The sequence below is a fragment of the Enoplosus armatus genome, chromosome 14 (assembly GCF_043641665.1).
Source record: "Enoplosus armatus isolate fEnoArm2 chromosome 14, fEnoArm2.hap1, whole genome shotgun sequence".
NCBI classification, from domain to species: domain Eukaryota; kingdom Metazoa; phylum Chordata; class Actinopteri; order Centrarchiformes; family Enoplosidae; genus Enoplosus; species Enoplosus armatus.
Genome location: NC_092193.1, coordinates 1332241 through 1347500, shown reverse-complemented (window position 1 = coordinate 1347500; position 15260 = coordinate 1332241). Strand labels below are relative to the sequence as shown.

At 41.1% G+C, this 15260-nt stretch overlaps 2 protein-coding genes across 2 annotated transcripts in view; both read left to right on the top strand.

Moving 5' to 3' along the window:
- The window catches only part of cldn15la (claudin 15-like a), a 6710-nt gene extending 6214 nt beyond the window's left edge, over positions 1-496 (top strand). The window contains exons 4-5 of the mRNA XM_070919085.1: positions 1-36; positions 415-496. The exon at positions 1-36 is cut by the window's left edge and continues 78 nt beyond it. Coding sequence (XP_070775186.1) covers positions 1-36; positions 415-496 — 118 coding nt within the window. The remainder of the gene's footprint in view (positions 37-414) is intronic.
- Positions 497-5270: 4774 nt separating this feature from the next.
- On the top strand, positions 5271-13712 carry saga (S-antigen; retina and pineal gland (arrestin) a). Its single transcript, XM_070918237.1, has 15 exons — positions 5271-5318; positions 6805-6865; positions 7826-7870; positions 8706-8905; positions 9223-9282; positions 9369-9436; positions 9625-9766; positions 10240-10324; positions 10527-10599; positions 11318-11455; positions 11572-11649; positions 12104-12118; positions 12499-12551; positions 12862-12871; positions 13589-13712. Exons 1-15 carry the CDS (start codon positions 5271-5273, stop codon positions 13710-13712), a joined length of 1200 nt encoding a protein of 399 aa, XP_070774338.1.
- The last annotated feature ends 1548 nt before the right edge of the window (positions 13713-15260 follow it).

Below are 15260 nucleotides of genomic sequence, written 5' to 3'. Positions count from 1 at the left end.
CGCCTGCCGCAGAGCGTCACCCGGAGGAAAGACGGGGTAAGTGCTACAGCTCACCCGGAGGCTGACGTGACCTCTGACCTCAGCTGATGGTGTGTGTGCTGACAGCTGACAGTGATGTCACATTCAGTGTTAACTGTTCAATGAAATACATTTTCATACAGCCTAAATAAAGGTATAAAGATCCTGGTTCACTCAGACCAGAGCTCATAGGCTCCTAAATACTCATACTACTCTGATACTGCACGTATTGTACATACTTTCTGTGTGTATACCAGCAACTTGAATATTTGTATGTGTGTATGTATTATTCTGTTAACCTTAAGGAGTAACATAAACATTTACAGCTGAAATCTCCAGATAGTTCCTGAACTGTTCTGACAGCTGGAGTCTGACTTCGTCTCTCTTGTTTTACAGCGGTTACTATGGAAACCCTCCCCAGAAGATCTACACGGCGACAGCCAAGTCGGATCCAGATTCAGCCAGAGCTTACGTCTAAACACACACACACACACACACACACACAGGGACATTGTACAGGCTTACATTCATTCCCTGAAGGCCCTGACTTTAAACTGGTGATGCTGGTTCATGTAAACTGATATAACAACGTTTTAACCCTGAAAATAGGTTTTTGATTCCAAGAACACACACAGCATCAGACGTACTGTAAACACACCGTGTACTTCTTTTTCTGTGCTTTTGAAATATTTGCTCTTTTTTTTTTAAGTGTGACTTCTGAGTTTTTGGTGTGAAATCTTAAATCTAAATCTGAGGAATACGAAAGGGTTTGCAGATGATTGTCAATGATTGTTATTCTGTTTGGAGTTTATTATTATCCGAATAAAGTTTATATTACATAATAAATGAGGTACTTGTTGTTTTTTTAAAGGTGGAAGTGCCTGCATCCCTATTACGAGTCTTAATGAATACATCACAAATGCTTCATAAAGTTTCTTAAAGCGTTAAAACTGTGTCCCAAGAGACCACACACGTTTGTTGTTCAGTGTGTGTGTGTGCTGTAATCTCCTGTGTAATAATGATGATGAATGCGCTGCAGGGCTGTAATCCACCTCTGTCTGGTTACCTGCTGACAGGCAGAACAGTGGATTAGAGCTCCACAGCATCACTCTGTCTATCTATAGACCTCCTCACACACTGTAGACCGGATCAGACCTGCTGCTCAACCTTCAGGCTGCCTCCGGACCAACGCTGGACATCAAAAGTCTGAACACATCTTCATTTTTTCTGCCTGTTCACTCATTTTCTGCAAACCCAAATGTGAAATGTACATATCTATATATAGATAATGTATGCTTTTAAACAGTATCCCTGCAGGTCTTCAGTGGTACTTTATCACTAATGTACATTTACTCCAAGTTACTCTGCAGATTTCCATTCAGCATAAACAGTAGTTATAATTCATATTGTCCTTTTCATCACACTATGTGACAAACAAGGTGTTAAATGACACAATAAAACATTCGGTCTTTATGTTCTGCTTTGCTGTGTCAGATCTAAGGCTCCTGTTGGACCAGGCCGCAGGCTTCTGGAGATATTATTCAGCTGAGTTCCTCTAAAGGCCACTACATGCTGCTCCAAGAAAACTCTCTCTCGATATCACAAAGATCAAACATCTGGTGGAAAGACTGAAACCAGAAGAGTGGAGGCTGTTAGAGCAGCAGAATAACTTTATTTATATTTCATGTGGAGACAAACTGAGAAGAAGTTTCTTTTCTCACATGTTTCTGCTGTATGTATGTTTATAAATCATAAAAAACTATATTTGTTACAACCATGAATTGTTCTATGCTAGTCATTTGAGTAATTATTTGTACATTTTTCTTTTATTTTGTGTTCCTGACAGTCGATGAAGACAGTGCTAAAGGTGTTAAATGGACCTGGACTGCAGGGGCTTTTTTAAGGCGGTGGTTGATGTCCCGTTTGGTTAGGAAGGTTATAATGTTCAGTTTTCGTTGAACTGTTTCAGAGACGCTTTGATTCAACTCATCATTTTGGAGGCTGCACTTTGTGCTGCTGTTGAACCGTAATGAGGTGTTTGTTGCTTATGTTAGAAATACACATGTAGGAGCTTCTGTGTTTTCTCCATTTGTAGAGGGCGGGCAAACTTGTTTACCTCTTTTGTTGGGGGGATCATCAGTTTCTATACTGTTTTTATACATAATGTTAGTGCAGTTGTATGTTGTCCTTATTGTACTATTTCCATCTCTCCCTCTGTCTCTCTATGTCTCTCTATGTCTCTCCCTCTCTCTCTAATCTGGCCCTGTTGTGCTGACTGAGGGGGAACCAGCTTCAATCCTCTCAGTCGGCTCATTCACAGGAAGTCTGCATCTGTCTGGATGTTGTGGTTGTGGAGGAGGAGGAGGAGGAGGAGGAGGAGGATGAGGAGGATGCCCTGAGTAGTGAGGGTTGGTCAAAGTTCACAGCTGGGTCACCCGATTGGCTGACGGGTCTGAGAGAGGCCGTGACGGACAGCAGGTGTTTACATATAGAGCTTCTCTGACAGACACTCGTCTCCCCCTCTGATCCAACTACACACCCTCCACTTCTGCAACACAGGTGAGTCTTTCTGATTAATGCTGCAGGAAACATCTCCACTGTGACATATTTGACATATTTCTAGTCCTTTTGTCTGTTTGTTTTAAGAAAATATGATTTCTAGGACTCAATAACAAACAGAAACATTCAAAAATAGAGGACTTCCTTATTCAAATCGAGGTTCTAAGGACAGATGATGTTATACGTTGGGTGATATAAATAAAATGTACTTGACTTAATTCGACTAGGAAATACTTGATGTGTATTTTTGCCGCAAAGACAGAAAAATAAAAGATAAATATACATCAGTGCTGTCAACAAATATTTATATGCAGATAGGCACAGATGGGAGTATGACACAAGTATATAGCTGTTATTTTAACAGCTTTTGTTTACAACACTTGTGAGAACCAGTATTGCTTGTTTTGAAGTCTTGAACATATAAATTGGATGTGAGTTTTACAGATTTTCTGTAAAAAAAAACAAAAAAAACAAAACATGTCTCTGATTATTTGGCTGATTCCAAAACGATCAAAGGAAATCCAGAGAGATTTTATGATGTTAGGTTGTGTGGTTTTCAGTGAAGAGAGGTGAAACACAACTGAGAAGGTTTTAAAAGGATTAAGAGGCTCAACAGAGTTAAGTCTGTTCAAATCTCTCACTCATCTCATATCAATTAACTCAGCAAGGAGAAATCATTTATGTATATACAGAGTGACCAAAAATACAATGTAATGCAATCCAACAGCCTGAGATGAACAGAGCCTTTGTGAAAATGGTCAGTTTCTGTTTAAATGATGAAGTAGTTGTTTGTGTGCTCACTCAGTACTATGGTACTTCTGGGGTTGGGCTGGAATTTTAAGAATATATACACAGCTTTGGAATTATAGATAATAATCCAACTTGTATTCTTCCTTTTTCTTTCTTTTTTAAATGGATAGTCGATTGAAGTCAATGCATTCCCTGTATTAAGTCACAATTCATTGGTGCAGTTTATCCTTACGCCACCAGAGGGCGACAAAGCACCACCCGGGACCACTAATGCACAGGCGTTGATATATTCTGAGGTCTGCCTCCGCACCACCGCCGTACAAAAGAAGACAGTTCTGTTTCTGGTGCTCACAGAAATGAAAAATGACATTTTAAAAATAAACTGGCAGCATCTATTTCCAGAAACAGCGCCCCCTGGATAATCCACAGAACACGCTTAGTTTTTATAAGGACTATTTCTTTAATAGAAAATAGTTCCAGTGAAAACGGTTGACAGTTGCGGTTATTTAACGTTAGGATGTCCAACGACTCTGTTTTTAGGAAAGAGATGTTGGTGATGATGCTTTGAGGTCCGGAGTCACAGGTACAGAGCTGAAAACCTTAAAGTATTACCGGGATAAACTTTGTTTAAGCTCTAGCTAAACAAATTCTCGCTATCAAGCTAACGTCTGTAGCCCCCATCTGAGAATCAGCACTCCGCACGTTAAGCTAGCGTTAGCTACCCCGGGGGTCGGTCACGTAAACCAAACGTCAATCGTTATCGTTAACGGTTATCCAGCTACGAGTTACACTTTAAAATGTGTTTTCATATCATCTTTCAGGTGTCCAGTTCCTAAGATACCCGAGTCTACTAGTCTACTTGTCGTGGTTTCGCTCATTACGGGCCGAACTACAGACATCTGTACGATCACGAATCCCGCCGCCAGACGTGGAAGCGTTACGTAACCAAATCACAGGGTAACGTGCGGGGTGTTGCGGAGTGTTGCGGTTACAGATGGGACTAGTTTAATTATCTAGCTAACAGGCCCAAACCAGCCTGTGAACTAGTTCAATTAGCTGCTTTCAGACACAAACAGTCGGGTTTCATTTGAACGCCTGTTCACTTTAGGCATTTAACGTTTCTTTCTAACGTTACAGTAACATTTCAGTGTTCGCCTGCTGGGAATGAGCCTGGTGAGTGTAAATATGGAAGTGGCTCCATTTTGAACAAAGTAGACTAAGTCCTGGAGTTGATGACTACGGTCTGTGCCTCTCATGTGTCCCCATCACCTCCGGCTGTTTCTGGGAACAATAGAGACTCAGATGTCTGAGAAGTGTTTGCTGCATGATGAAAGCGATTTTAACCCGTTTCTTAAGTTGCTACTGTATTTCTGTGCAGGTGCAGAAGTTACATTTCTTCTTGCTCTTTTTGTACGACACAAGAACAATATTAACATGTTATTTTGTATGAAAATGCAAAATAATGCACTGTATCTGCAATTTAGACAAACAAAAGCGATGAATACAACTCAGTTTAGTTCCACATTGTACAATTGAGCTGTGACTGTAATGTGATGGTGATCTTCTCTCAGGCCTGTCGTAAAACTGAAGGTCCTGCACACCACACAGGTGTTTTCTGTTATTCTGGCTGGTCAGACGCCACACAGTCCTGAGAAGAGGCCGAATAAAGAAAAAATAAGTAAAACACTTAAAGTCTTACTTAAAGGCTCCTTAAAGTCTGGATCGGACTGAAAATGAATCACAGGCAAACTGTGCTAGTTCTTGTTGAACATATGTACTTTATGACCATAATTAATTCTGGCATCGTGCTGGAAGGAAATACTGGAATATGTAGTTTTCATTGTTCAGTCTGAGAGAAAAGGTTTTGATGATCGTTTGAAAGTTTCAAGATGTTTTTGTGTCTCTCAGGCACAGCTGACTCGCTGCCCTCCATCTGCACCAACATGAGTCCAAAAAATGTTGTTTTCAAGAAGGTTTGCAAGGACAAATCGGTGAGTGGAACATCTCGGATGAAATCACACTAACTGAACTGCAGGTGTCTGCAGACCAACACTGACTCATGACTGTTCATGAAATGAGCTCAAAATATGAGGACAATCTGCACAAATTAAACTAAAGCGCATGACTTTAGTTTGATTTGTGCAGGTTTTTCTTTTAAATAAAAAAGTGAACCGGGAACAGACACAAGATGCCAACAAATGATTTATTATAAGAAGAAGATAAAGGCACATTTGGTTGTGAGGTGTGTTAGTCAGAGACATCAGTCGTGTTCATCAATCAATCAAGTTTATTTGTCACATGTAGTCATATAAGGTACAATCACAGTGACATGTAATCCCACCAGTTCCTTCAGTTTGTGCAGTAAAAAGAGTTTGAAAAATAAAAGAATAAAAAGTAATAAATATGTATGTGTGATTGGGGGGGGGGCACTGTGGTGTGAGGATGTGGATGTATGTAGAGTATAATGGATAATGACTATGGATAAAGTGTTGTGGGGTAAAAATGAAACAAAATGCTTCGCAAAACAAAAGGAGTCGCAGGCGCTGAAGAGGGAAGCTGGGACTTTAAACTGAGTTGCTTTTTGCACCAGACCCCTGACTTGTAACCCCTGATGACCAACCTGCGATTACCTACCAGTTCTCCCAAACATTGCTTTTTAAATGGTTGTTTCTCACATTTGTTGAACAGTGAGGGAGATAATGACATCAGATACAGCGGATCAGTAAATGTAGTCAAATTTTCCGCCTCACTGCTTTTAGCTCTGTAAAGCCGTTCAGCTGCTCGCCCGACTGATCCTCAGGAGGTCGACACAAAGTCGCCACAGCGTGAGCTCCGCTGAGCCACGTGTGTGATTGACAGCTCAACAGTGTGTTGGTGTTTAATAACCAGATGTCTAACCTTCAACGTTTAATGGACCAAAGACAACCGCAGCAGAGTGCTGAGACTAAAACAAATCCTTGTCCTGCTCGCCTGTTTTCTAATCAAGTATAGTCAAATATGTAGGTATAAAGTTATTATTATTATTACTATTACCAAGATGGCTGCCGCTGATGTTGAACGCGTCCATATTAAACAAGCTGGACGGTGTGTTTCCTCTAAAAGAGGAGGCTCTGATTGGTTGTAGGTCTATCTAATTGTCCGGAGACGTTTAGGTCTGCACCTGTTGATGAGTCAAAAATGAAATGAAGTGGTCTGGCGATGTCAGGCCAGTAAACAGGCTCCTCTGGTGGCGACGAGAGATCAGAATATGCTTCTACTGATACAACAGAAGCAATAAATGTAGAGAAATCGTCAGAGAGCTGCTGATTCTGCTGCACATCAGAGCATTAGAAATAATCGCTGCTCACTTGATAAAAACATTTTGAATACCAATCCATGTTTTTACACGAACCAAAATGAAGTGCTGTCGGCTGTCAGAGGTCATGATGCAAATGTCATCAGTGGCAGATTTTCAAAGCATCTGTTCTCCTGCTTCAGGTTGGAGTCTACATGGGGAAAAGAGACTTCATCGACCGTGTTGACTCTGTGGACCCAGTGGGTGAGTTTGCCAACTGAAAGACATCAACAAACGTCCACCACTGGGACAGTAAACTAGATTATATGTGGAGTCAGAGCCGTTTATCTGCTTCCTGATGCATCAAACTAATAAACTAATACTGCTTTAGTATTTATATTCAGTGTGGGCCGGTCGGCGTCGACCACCTCCTGGTTTCACCTGATTTCCTTTCAGTGAGACAGAAATCCATCATGGGGGAGTTCGAAAGAACTCTTTTTATTCAGTGCAGATCTGATGATTGAGGGTGTCAACCTTTAGCCAGAAACATATTCTGGGGGGAGTCAGCTCCCAGTGAGGCACCAAAATGTGTTATTTGGTAAAATAATTGGTTGGTAGAAAATATGCAGCTTCTGGAATCACAGCAGTGTCTCTTTGCTCAAACATTGCTCATATTGTTTATCGTTATTCATATTTTTGTTCATATTCAAAGCATATTCTAGTCAGACTAACAGCTTTGTCTGACCGTTGGACTGAACACTGGTTTTTGAAATGTTGATATCTATCCAGTATCTTATCAATAAACATAAAAGCTTTAATTTACTGCAGGAGGAACCTCACATGATGGTGCTGATCTAGAAGTGAATGTTTTTTGTGTAATGTTATTATTATTATTTGTTGAAATTGAAAAGTTAACGTTGGACTCCTCCTGGCTGATGACTCAAATTGATTGAATAATGAAAGAGAAATTGAACTCATCGCACTCAAATAAGAAACTGACAATCTCATCCATGGCTCCTAAATACATTTCTAATGTGTAGCATCATATGAAGTTGTCTTAAATTTCAGAACGACTCAGAGATTTGTGTCCTTCAGTAGTTGAAGGACACATCATCATCATCATCATCATCATCATCATCCTGGTTACTAAAAGGGCTGAACTCGGTTTAGAACTACAGTTCCATTTATATCACATAAAGAGCTTTGACCTGTTTTTACCACTAGATGGCGTCATCATCATTGATCCTGAGGCTCTGCAGGGGAGGAAAGGTCAGTACCCAAACACACTAATCATTCTCATCACCCAGCAGTGTTACAGGATGTAGATCTGCTCAGGAGACAGGACTGTTTTCCATCCTCACACCTGATCACTTCTGCCCACGACGCTGTTTTCTACTGACGGTCTGTCAGTCCAGCTCCACAAGCCTTTTATTCTCCATCTCTGAACATTAAGTTTAGTTTTCCCTGAAGTAGCTTACAGTATTACATATGTTTTCTGTATCATCATGTTGCAGCTCTTCATCGAAGCAATATGATGTGAAATATTCAAACCCAAGACTCCATGTTTCATATGGCTGCGCTGTTCCATCTCATTAAAATCATCTTCATGTGTTGTTCATTTTAGACACGGCCCCCCAAACCTTTGAAAACTTTGATCTCCACTAGAATTTAAAATTTGAACTTTGTACTGACGTCTTACTGGTGTGTCAGTTGGTTTGAAAAAGTTCAAATAGAAATCCTACTTCAGTATACTGTTGCTACATCTTATCTTAGAGGACACATTCACACTTTTGTTATTACGTTGGCTGTGTACTTCAGTTCACTGATATTATTTTTTACAGACGCACATACGTAGAGATCACTCACTGAATAGTCGGCCACGTCATGTTTGTAGCCTAAACTAATCAAATTTACATCGCGTGTCACTTTTGTCAAAATAAAACAAAGATACAGTGAAATAACACATACATGTGAAATTATACAAAACACAAACAGCACAAAAACAAATGACTAAAAATATACTTCAAAACTAGACTGAAGTGTTTCCACTTCATGCTGAGTTCCCTGAAACCTGACGCGACAGTGTCTCTGCTCTGCCCTCCAGTGTTCGTCACCCTGTCTTGCACCTTTCGGTACGGCAGAGATGACATGGATGTGATGGGAATCGCCTTCCGCAGGGAGCTGTACCTGTCAACCCGCCAGGTGTACCCACCTCTGCAGGACCGTGACAAGGGAGTCCACACCAGGACCCAGGCCAAACTGCTGCGCAAGCTAGGAGACAACGCCTACCCGTTCTTCTTTGAGGTGAGATGTGACTGTCGTATTGGTTCCCAAATAAGCCTCTATTATATGTTGTTGTTCACATGTTAGATCAGATCAGTGAAACACGACCCACATACGGATTAAAATCACTGACCAGAACAGGTGACGTTAAAATCCTCTACATACATAAATCCAGGCTGGATGGAGCTTAAAACTGATTTTCTCAGTTAATGAATTTATTGCTTCATTTAAGGTAAAGTGCATTCCATTGCATGTGTTTGCACAAAAAGCACAATGCAAGTCAAGGCTGTTTGACTGATTTATTGACTGACTGACTGACACTGTTTTTGTCTCCTCAGTTTCCTGACAACCTGCCTTGCTCAGTGGCTCTCCAGCCGGCACAGCATGACGTCGGCAAGGTAAGATCCTGACTGAGGAATCAAAGCGGTACTGATGCAGTGAACACATCTCAGAATGCTGATGCCTCCTCTCTCCTCTTCTGTAGCAATGTGCTGTGGAGTTTGAGATCAAAGCTTTCAGCGCTGAGAGCCAGGATGGTAAAATACGCAAACGGTGAGTCCCAGCTAATCTGTCCTGACTGCAAGGATGTGGAAGTCACACAGCTGGAGGTGTGCAGCACCTACGTTTTTATTAAAGAAAAAATCTGCAAGGCCTTTCCAGGTCCAGTTATTCACAGCACGAGTCAGTGTAAGAACATAGGTCTCACCCAGACGCTACATTTTCTCTGCTTTGTCCAACAGGAGCACAGTGAAACTGATGCTCAGGAAGGTCCAATACGCTCCAGAGAGCGAGAGCGAGGGAGTGGCGCCCTCTGTTGAAACCACCAGGGACTTTGTCATGTCAGATAAACCGCTGCACGTCAAGGCCAGTCTGGACAAAGAGGTGTGTTGCTTCACTTTCATCTTTAGCTTCACAAACACTGAAAACACGATGTAGTGGATATTTCTCTGTCGGTGCACGTCACGCTAAAGATGTTCGCCAGCCATCAGTCAGGAAAGTCTAAAGTCTAAAATCTCAGTGGATCAAATTCTTCTTGGCTGGTGCACATTGTTCTCATATCACTCGTCACACCTCCATCTCACAGAAAATGAAACCTAGTGGTCTGATAGAACACCACAGTGTTGTGATCCATTATTATCATGAGAAGTGCTGCCTTTTCTATCCTTTGGTAAACACTGTTTTATAACGCTGAACACGAGGGTTTTTATGATTTATTCTTGAATTATTTCTCTGTCTGCAGACTTTGATCAGCTCATTAACTAGATGTTTGTAAAACAAAGGGGACAATAACCCATCCACACAAGGTAATATGTTGATAGTTGTTCACTCTCTCTGACCGTGGGTCCTGTTTCCAGATGTACTACCACGGTGAGTCCATCCAAGTGCACGTCAGCGTCACAAACAGCTCCAGCAAAACCATCAAGAACATCATCGTCTCTGGTAAACATGATACTTCCTGCTCATAGTATTTTCATTGTAAGAGGAAGCAAACATGCACACACTGTAGTATGGAGATGTATAGGAGTTATATTTGCATGAAGCCTGAGCAGCAAATACAGTAAATGTTTGACCTTTTGTTGCATGTCAAAACAAATGTAGCCTGTATGTCATGTTTCTTCACGTCTCCTCTCGTCCTCCTCAGTGGATCAGGTTGCCACGGTGGTGTTGTACTCCAATGACAGCTACGCCAAATCTGTGGACATCGTGGAACCGGGGTAATGCACAGCGTATTTTACAGATCACCTGTAAATGTCCTCAAGGAAAAGAAAAACTGAGCTCCTTGTGCACATTTCAGTCATGAAATTAAATATTGTCAAGTATACAGTTAGTGATGATGATGATGATGATGAAGATGCCTTGTACCCCAAATCGAATGTAAACATGATTGAGGGTCCAATCTATTCAGATCAGTGAATAATCATCTTTTCTGTGATGTCACCAACATGTGACCATATTCCGATGACGGCAAAGCTCTGGTGAATGTCTTGGTGCAGCTGGTGACATTAGAGACAACTATAACAACAAATAAGAACATTTTTAAATCATCAACAATACATACAGTATTCTTAGTTTTTGTATGTAGACGACCAGACAGGTTGGAAACAAACCTCCAGGCAACACCAAAAACAGAATTATTACCCAGACTGTCAGTTGGAGCTGGAAAAGTAGTTTTTCTTGTAGGGTAATAAAAGACTATTACTCTACATTCAGATATATAGTCTTTTTTTTGTGTGGGCCCTTTAAAAAAGCATGAAATCAATTTCAGGGTGACAGTGAAGATCAGATCAGATGATTTGACCTTCCTCGCAGCTCACTGTCGGCCTAAAATGTAAAAAACCTGATAGTGAGCCAGGAGGACATTTAGAGGCCCAATAATACAATGATGGAGTATTCTACTGAACTTTGATATGTGTCTGTGTCTTCATGTCTCAGGGATTCGGTGTCTCCTGGAGCGACCCTGCAGAAAGTCTACACGTTGCTGCCTCTGCTGGCCAACAACAGGGAGAGGCGGGGCATCGCTCTGGACGGCAAACTGAAGCACGAAGACACCAACCTGGCATCATCTACAATGTGAGCAAACAATCAGAGACACAGCCAGCCTCTTTAAGTATGATGGATGGATCCGGTCTCTAGTAACTGTCTTCATTACGCTGGGTAATTTAAACCATCTTTTTCTTCTCTCTCAGTGTCAAGGAGGGTGTACTGAAGGAAGTCATGGGGATATTGGTTTCATACAAAATCATGGTGAAGCTCATCGTTGGAGGGTCAGTAGCCTGCGTGTGTGTCAGTGTGTGTCAGTGTGTGTGTGTGTGTGTGTGTGTGTGTGCTTCCCAGCAGAGACTCTGCTATGACGTATCCAGCGTCTGCTGCCTGCAGTAATATAAGAAATGTTGGTCATAGTTTTTAAGATAAAGTGACAGTGAGAAAGGTGTCTGTGGTAGTGCCGAACTTACAGAGAATTATCAGCTGAATCTGCAGCTCCCCTCATCGTTTGTCTGTACGCCCACGACGTTACTGTTGGGGTTCGCTCTCAGCGCTCACAGCATCGCGTTCGGAGACAGAGCTGTAAAAAGCCGCTGTGCACTGCCTGCTCAGCTGCTACGCTGTTAACCTTCCTTATTTTGGGTTGACCTCTCCCTGTCAATCATCTCCCTTCAACGTCATTTTGTTTTTTTCTATTTGATCCAATTTTGATCCTTGTCTCTGCCACGCTCACAGGATGATGGGATCAAGGTGGGTTCATGTCTACTTGTTTTCATCAATAGTAGTCAGTACAAAATGAGCGACTGTAGGTCCGCATGTAGTCAGAGGTGTCTGGATAGAAAACAAACATGGCTACCACAAGTCTGAGTAATCTTGAGTTAAAATCATGGACTTGTTTAGCATTGACGTTTTTCAGTGTCTGAAGCTTCCTCTACTTCTCAGATGATGTTTAAGAATAAGACAGTAAGATATTATTATTTCAAAGCTTTTAATCTTTTTTTGGTCAGGATAGCACATATTTAGCAATAAACTCTTAGTTGGACACACTGTGTTGACATGATTGTTGCATCATGTCATGTGTATTCATTTACTAACACAGTTGCAGTGAGACGTTTTGGTTTGTGTTGCAGTGAGGTCGGCCTGGAAGTTCCCTTCAAACTGATGCATCCTAAACCTGATGCAGGTAAGAAGGCTTAACATTTCACTGTGTGTGTCTTATTGCAGCTGTATACATCTGTAGCAAAGCATTGGTTCTTTGTTGATTACATGGCTTTCCCAAAAGCATCTACATGTACTGAACGGCATTATTTACTCAAAAATAACTATATAATGGATGCATTTATTCTCGTATATTAAAGTGTTTATACATGATTTGTTATGTCCACATTTTCATAGTCAGGTGAAAGAAAGTCCACCAGCAGTCAAACTGAATCAAAACCTTCTGGCTTTTCCTCTTTTCCTCTTTTTCTCTTTTTCTTTATTGCTGCCAACAGTGAAGGAGAGGTGAGATGGTTTTCCCTGCAAAAAATAAATAAATAAGATAATTAGATTTTTTTTTTGACTCTCACAGAAGCTTCAGTCCCTTGAAGTTGTGAATGACTCAGGCAGCAGGTCTACTCGTTGTGCATTCTTGTGTTTATTGTGACACTTTTGTCGCTTTTGCTCAGTTCCTCTAGGGAGAAGATCATGTTCCAGGATCTTTTGTCACTTCATCAGCTCTTTTTCAGGCCCTCATTCTTCTCTTAGCTCCTGTTTATAAGCCCATGTCTTCATCAGTAATATCAGCTTTCCTCTGGTTTTTGCTTTTCTGTTTCTTCATGCCCCTTTTTCTTTATTTACCCAGTAAAACTGAAAAAATGGAAGTTCAGATAGTTAAAAGGAAAAGATACTACAAGTTGACACCCACACATGTTTTCAGTTGTTCTGGATCAGTAGACCTGTGCTCAGCTTAAAGTACCTAAAATGACAGAAACCATCTTTGGGAAAAATGTATTTGACTGCTGTTGCCAGTCAGAGGGGGAAATCAGAGCTGTAGTGAATTCAGAACGCTTGTTCGTTAAATGTGTGAACATAACACAGCGCTGTAGTTGCTGAATTCTTCCAAACCCAGTGTTGGAAGAACCCCCCTCTGTATTCTCCTACATGTGATAGATCCAAGTATGATGCCTCTGCCAGCAGCTGTAAATGCTCTTCTCTAACACTGCTGCTGTCTGTCTGTAGTGAGATGGAGGAGGAGATGGAGTTCCAGGAGTTCAAGCGCTCCTACCTGAAGGGGATGATCGATGACGAGGACGAAGAAGGAAACGTGTCAGGTGGTGATGACATGGCGCCCAAAGAGAAATAGGAGAGAGTCAGCCAGAGTGACCACGGCTGAAACAAAGACAGCTGGGAGTTTGAGTCGCCTCAGAGTTTGTGCTAGAAAAAGTGAAGACTTAATTAAAGTACCATACCTGTGATTTTGCATGTTTTAGTACCACTTAGGTGTACTTCACTAACTACACTAAGCAGGGGCAGAAAGGCTCCAAAACAAAATGACAGAAACAGGCCTCATGTACCATCAGCTTATCTTTTTGTTAAGGCTAACGTGTTAGCAGACAGTTGTTTAGTTACACATCCAGCAGACTCGGAGCGTCACGATCATCCCATTGGAGTTGTGTTTGTGTCCACCTGAAGTCTAATATTTACTCTCCTTCTTGCTCTGGTTTGGTCTCCACCCACTCAGGAGAAAAATATTTGTCTCTTTAGCTGCTAGCTGTTCCACTTTCTTTATCTGCTACTTTGGGTTTGTGTTGCTCAATGTAAAAGTCCAGATTTACTGTAGCAACATTTATGTAGCTGGATAAACTTTATTTGGCATTTAAAGGAGATGTGCGACTGCGCAGTTTGAACTCTGTGACAATAAAAGCTGATTGATCCATTCTTGAATTAGCTGCTCTTTCTTGGTGTGATGCAGTTTGTCAGGCTCAAGGTCTCGGCTCCATGTGGGGGTCATGATGTACAAAAGGTTCATGGGACATGTTGTATGTGTTATATAAAAAAAAATAGATTTATAGAGCATGAGTCTGGTGTTATTCTATATTATGCTTTTTGTCAACAAACCAACAACATGTCAGTCCGCCTCTCAAGACTGTTTCACTTCCTGTCTGTGGCTCTCAGCTCTCAGCCCATTGGTTCCTACTGAAGACCTCACAAATATATGGTTTCATGTTTAACTGAAATTTCCTCCAACAGCTGCTGGCTGTAGTTTTTATCAAACTAACAGCAGGAAATAGTGCATCTGTTGGGGACTATTTTCAGTGGCGGATGAATCCACATGTGGAGCTCTAGTGAGTGTTTGGGGCAGCAGGACGTGTGTGAGTCCAGATAAACTGCAGTGTGTGTGTTCATGGTGATGAAGGAAACAACAGTGTGGCTCATTGATGTGTTTTTATTAATAATAATAATAATAATAATAATAAGATATATCGGGCTGTGATTCACACACACTTGTTAGTAGATATATTAGTAGAAATTATAGAATATCATCAGACTTATTCTTAGATTATTTTCTTAATGTTCTTAATTTGAGAATCTTGCAACCTTTAAAGGCGCCAGGGGCCCAAAATACGCTGATCTGACATGAAAACCACTGAAGAAACAGTCGAACACATGCATCAAGTTTTACTTTTAATTTCAGACAAAAACCACAAAAAACCACTCTGATCACTGTCTGTATCGTCCAATCACATGTCCAGAAAGGTGTCTGGTACTCTGAAGGTGTCCTTTAGCACTCAAGGATCACAGCATCCCTTAATTTTAATAGTTTTATAAATGATTGGGTGTCATGTAAATTCATGCATTTTTATTGATTTTATGTTTTAGGTCGTATGTCATAGAAACACAAATTGAACAA

Excerpts from the sequence above, each read along its gene's own strand:
- saga (XM_070918237.1), top strand. The coding sequence starts at position 5,271 with ATGAGTCCAAAAAATGTTGTTTTCAAGAAGGTTTGCAAGGACAAATCG. Across the intron at positions 7,871-8,705 it reads GGCTCTGCAGGGGAGGAAAG|TGTTCGTCACCCTGTCTTGC; the intron begins GTCAGTACCCAA and ends TCTGCCCTCCAG. Across the intron at positions 9,437-9,624 it reads GATGGTAAAATACGCAAACG|GAGCACAGTGAAACTGATGC; the intron begins GTGAGTCCCAGC and ends TTTGTCCAACAG.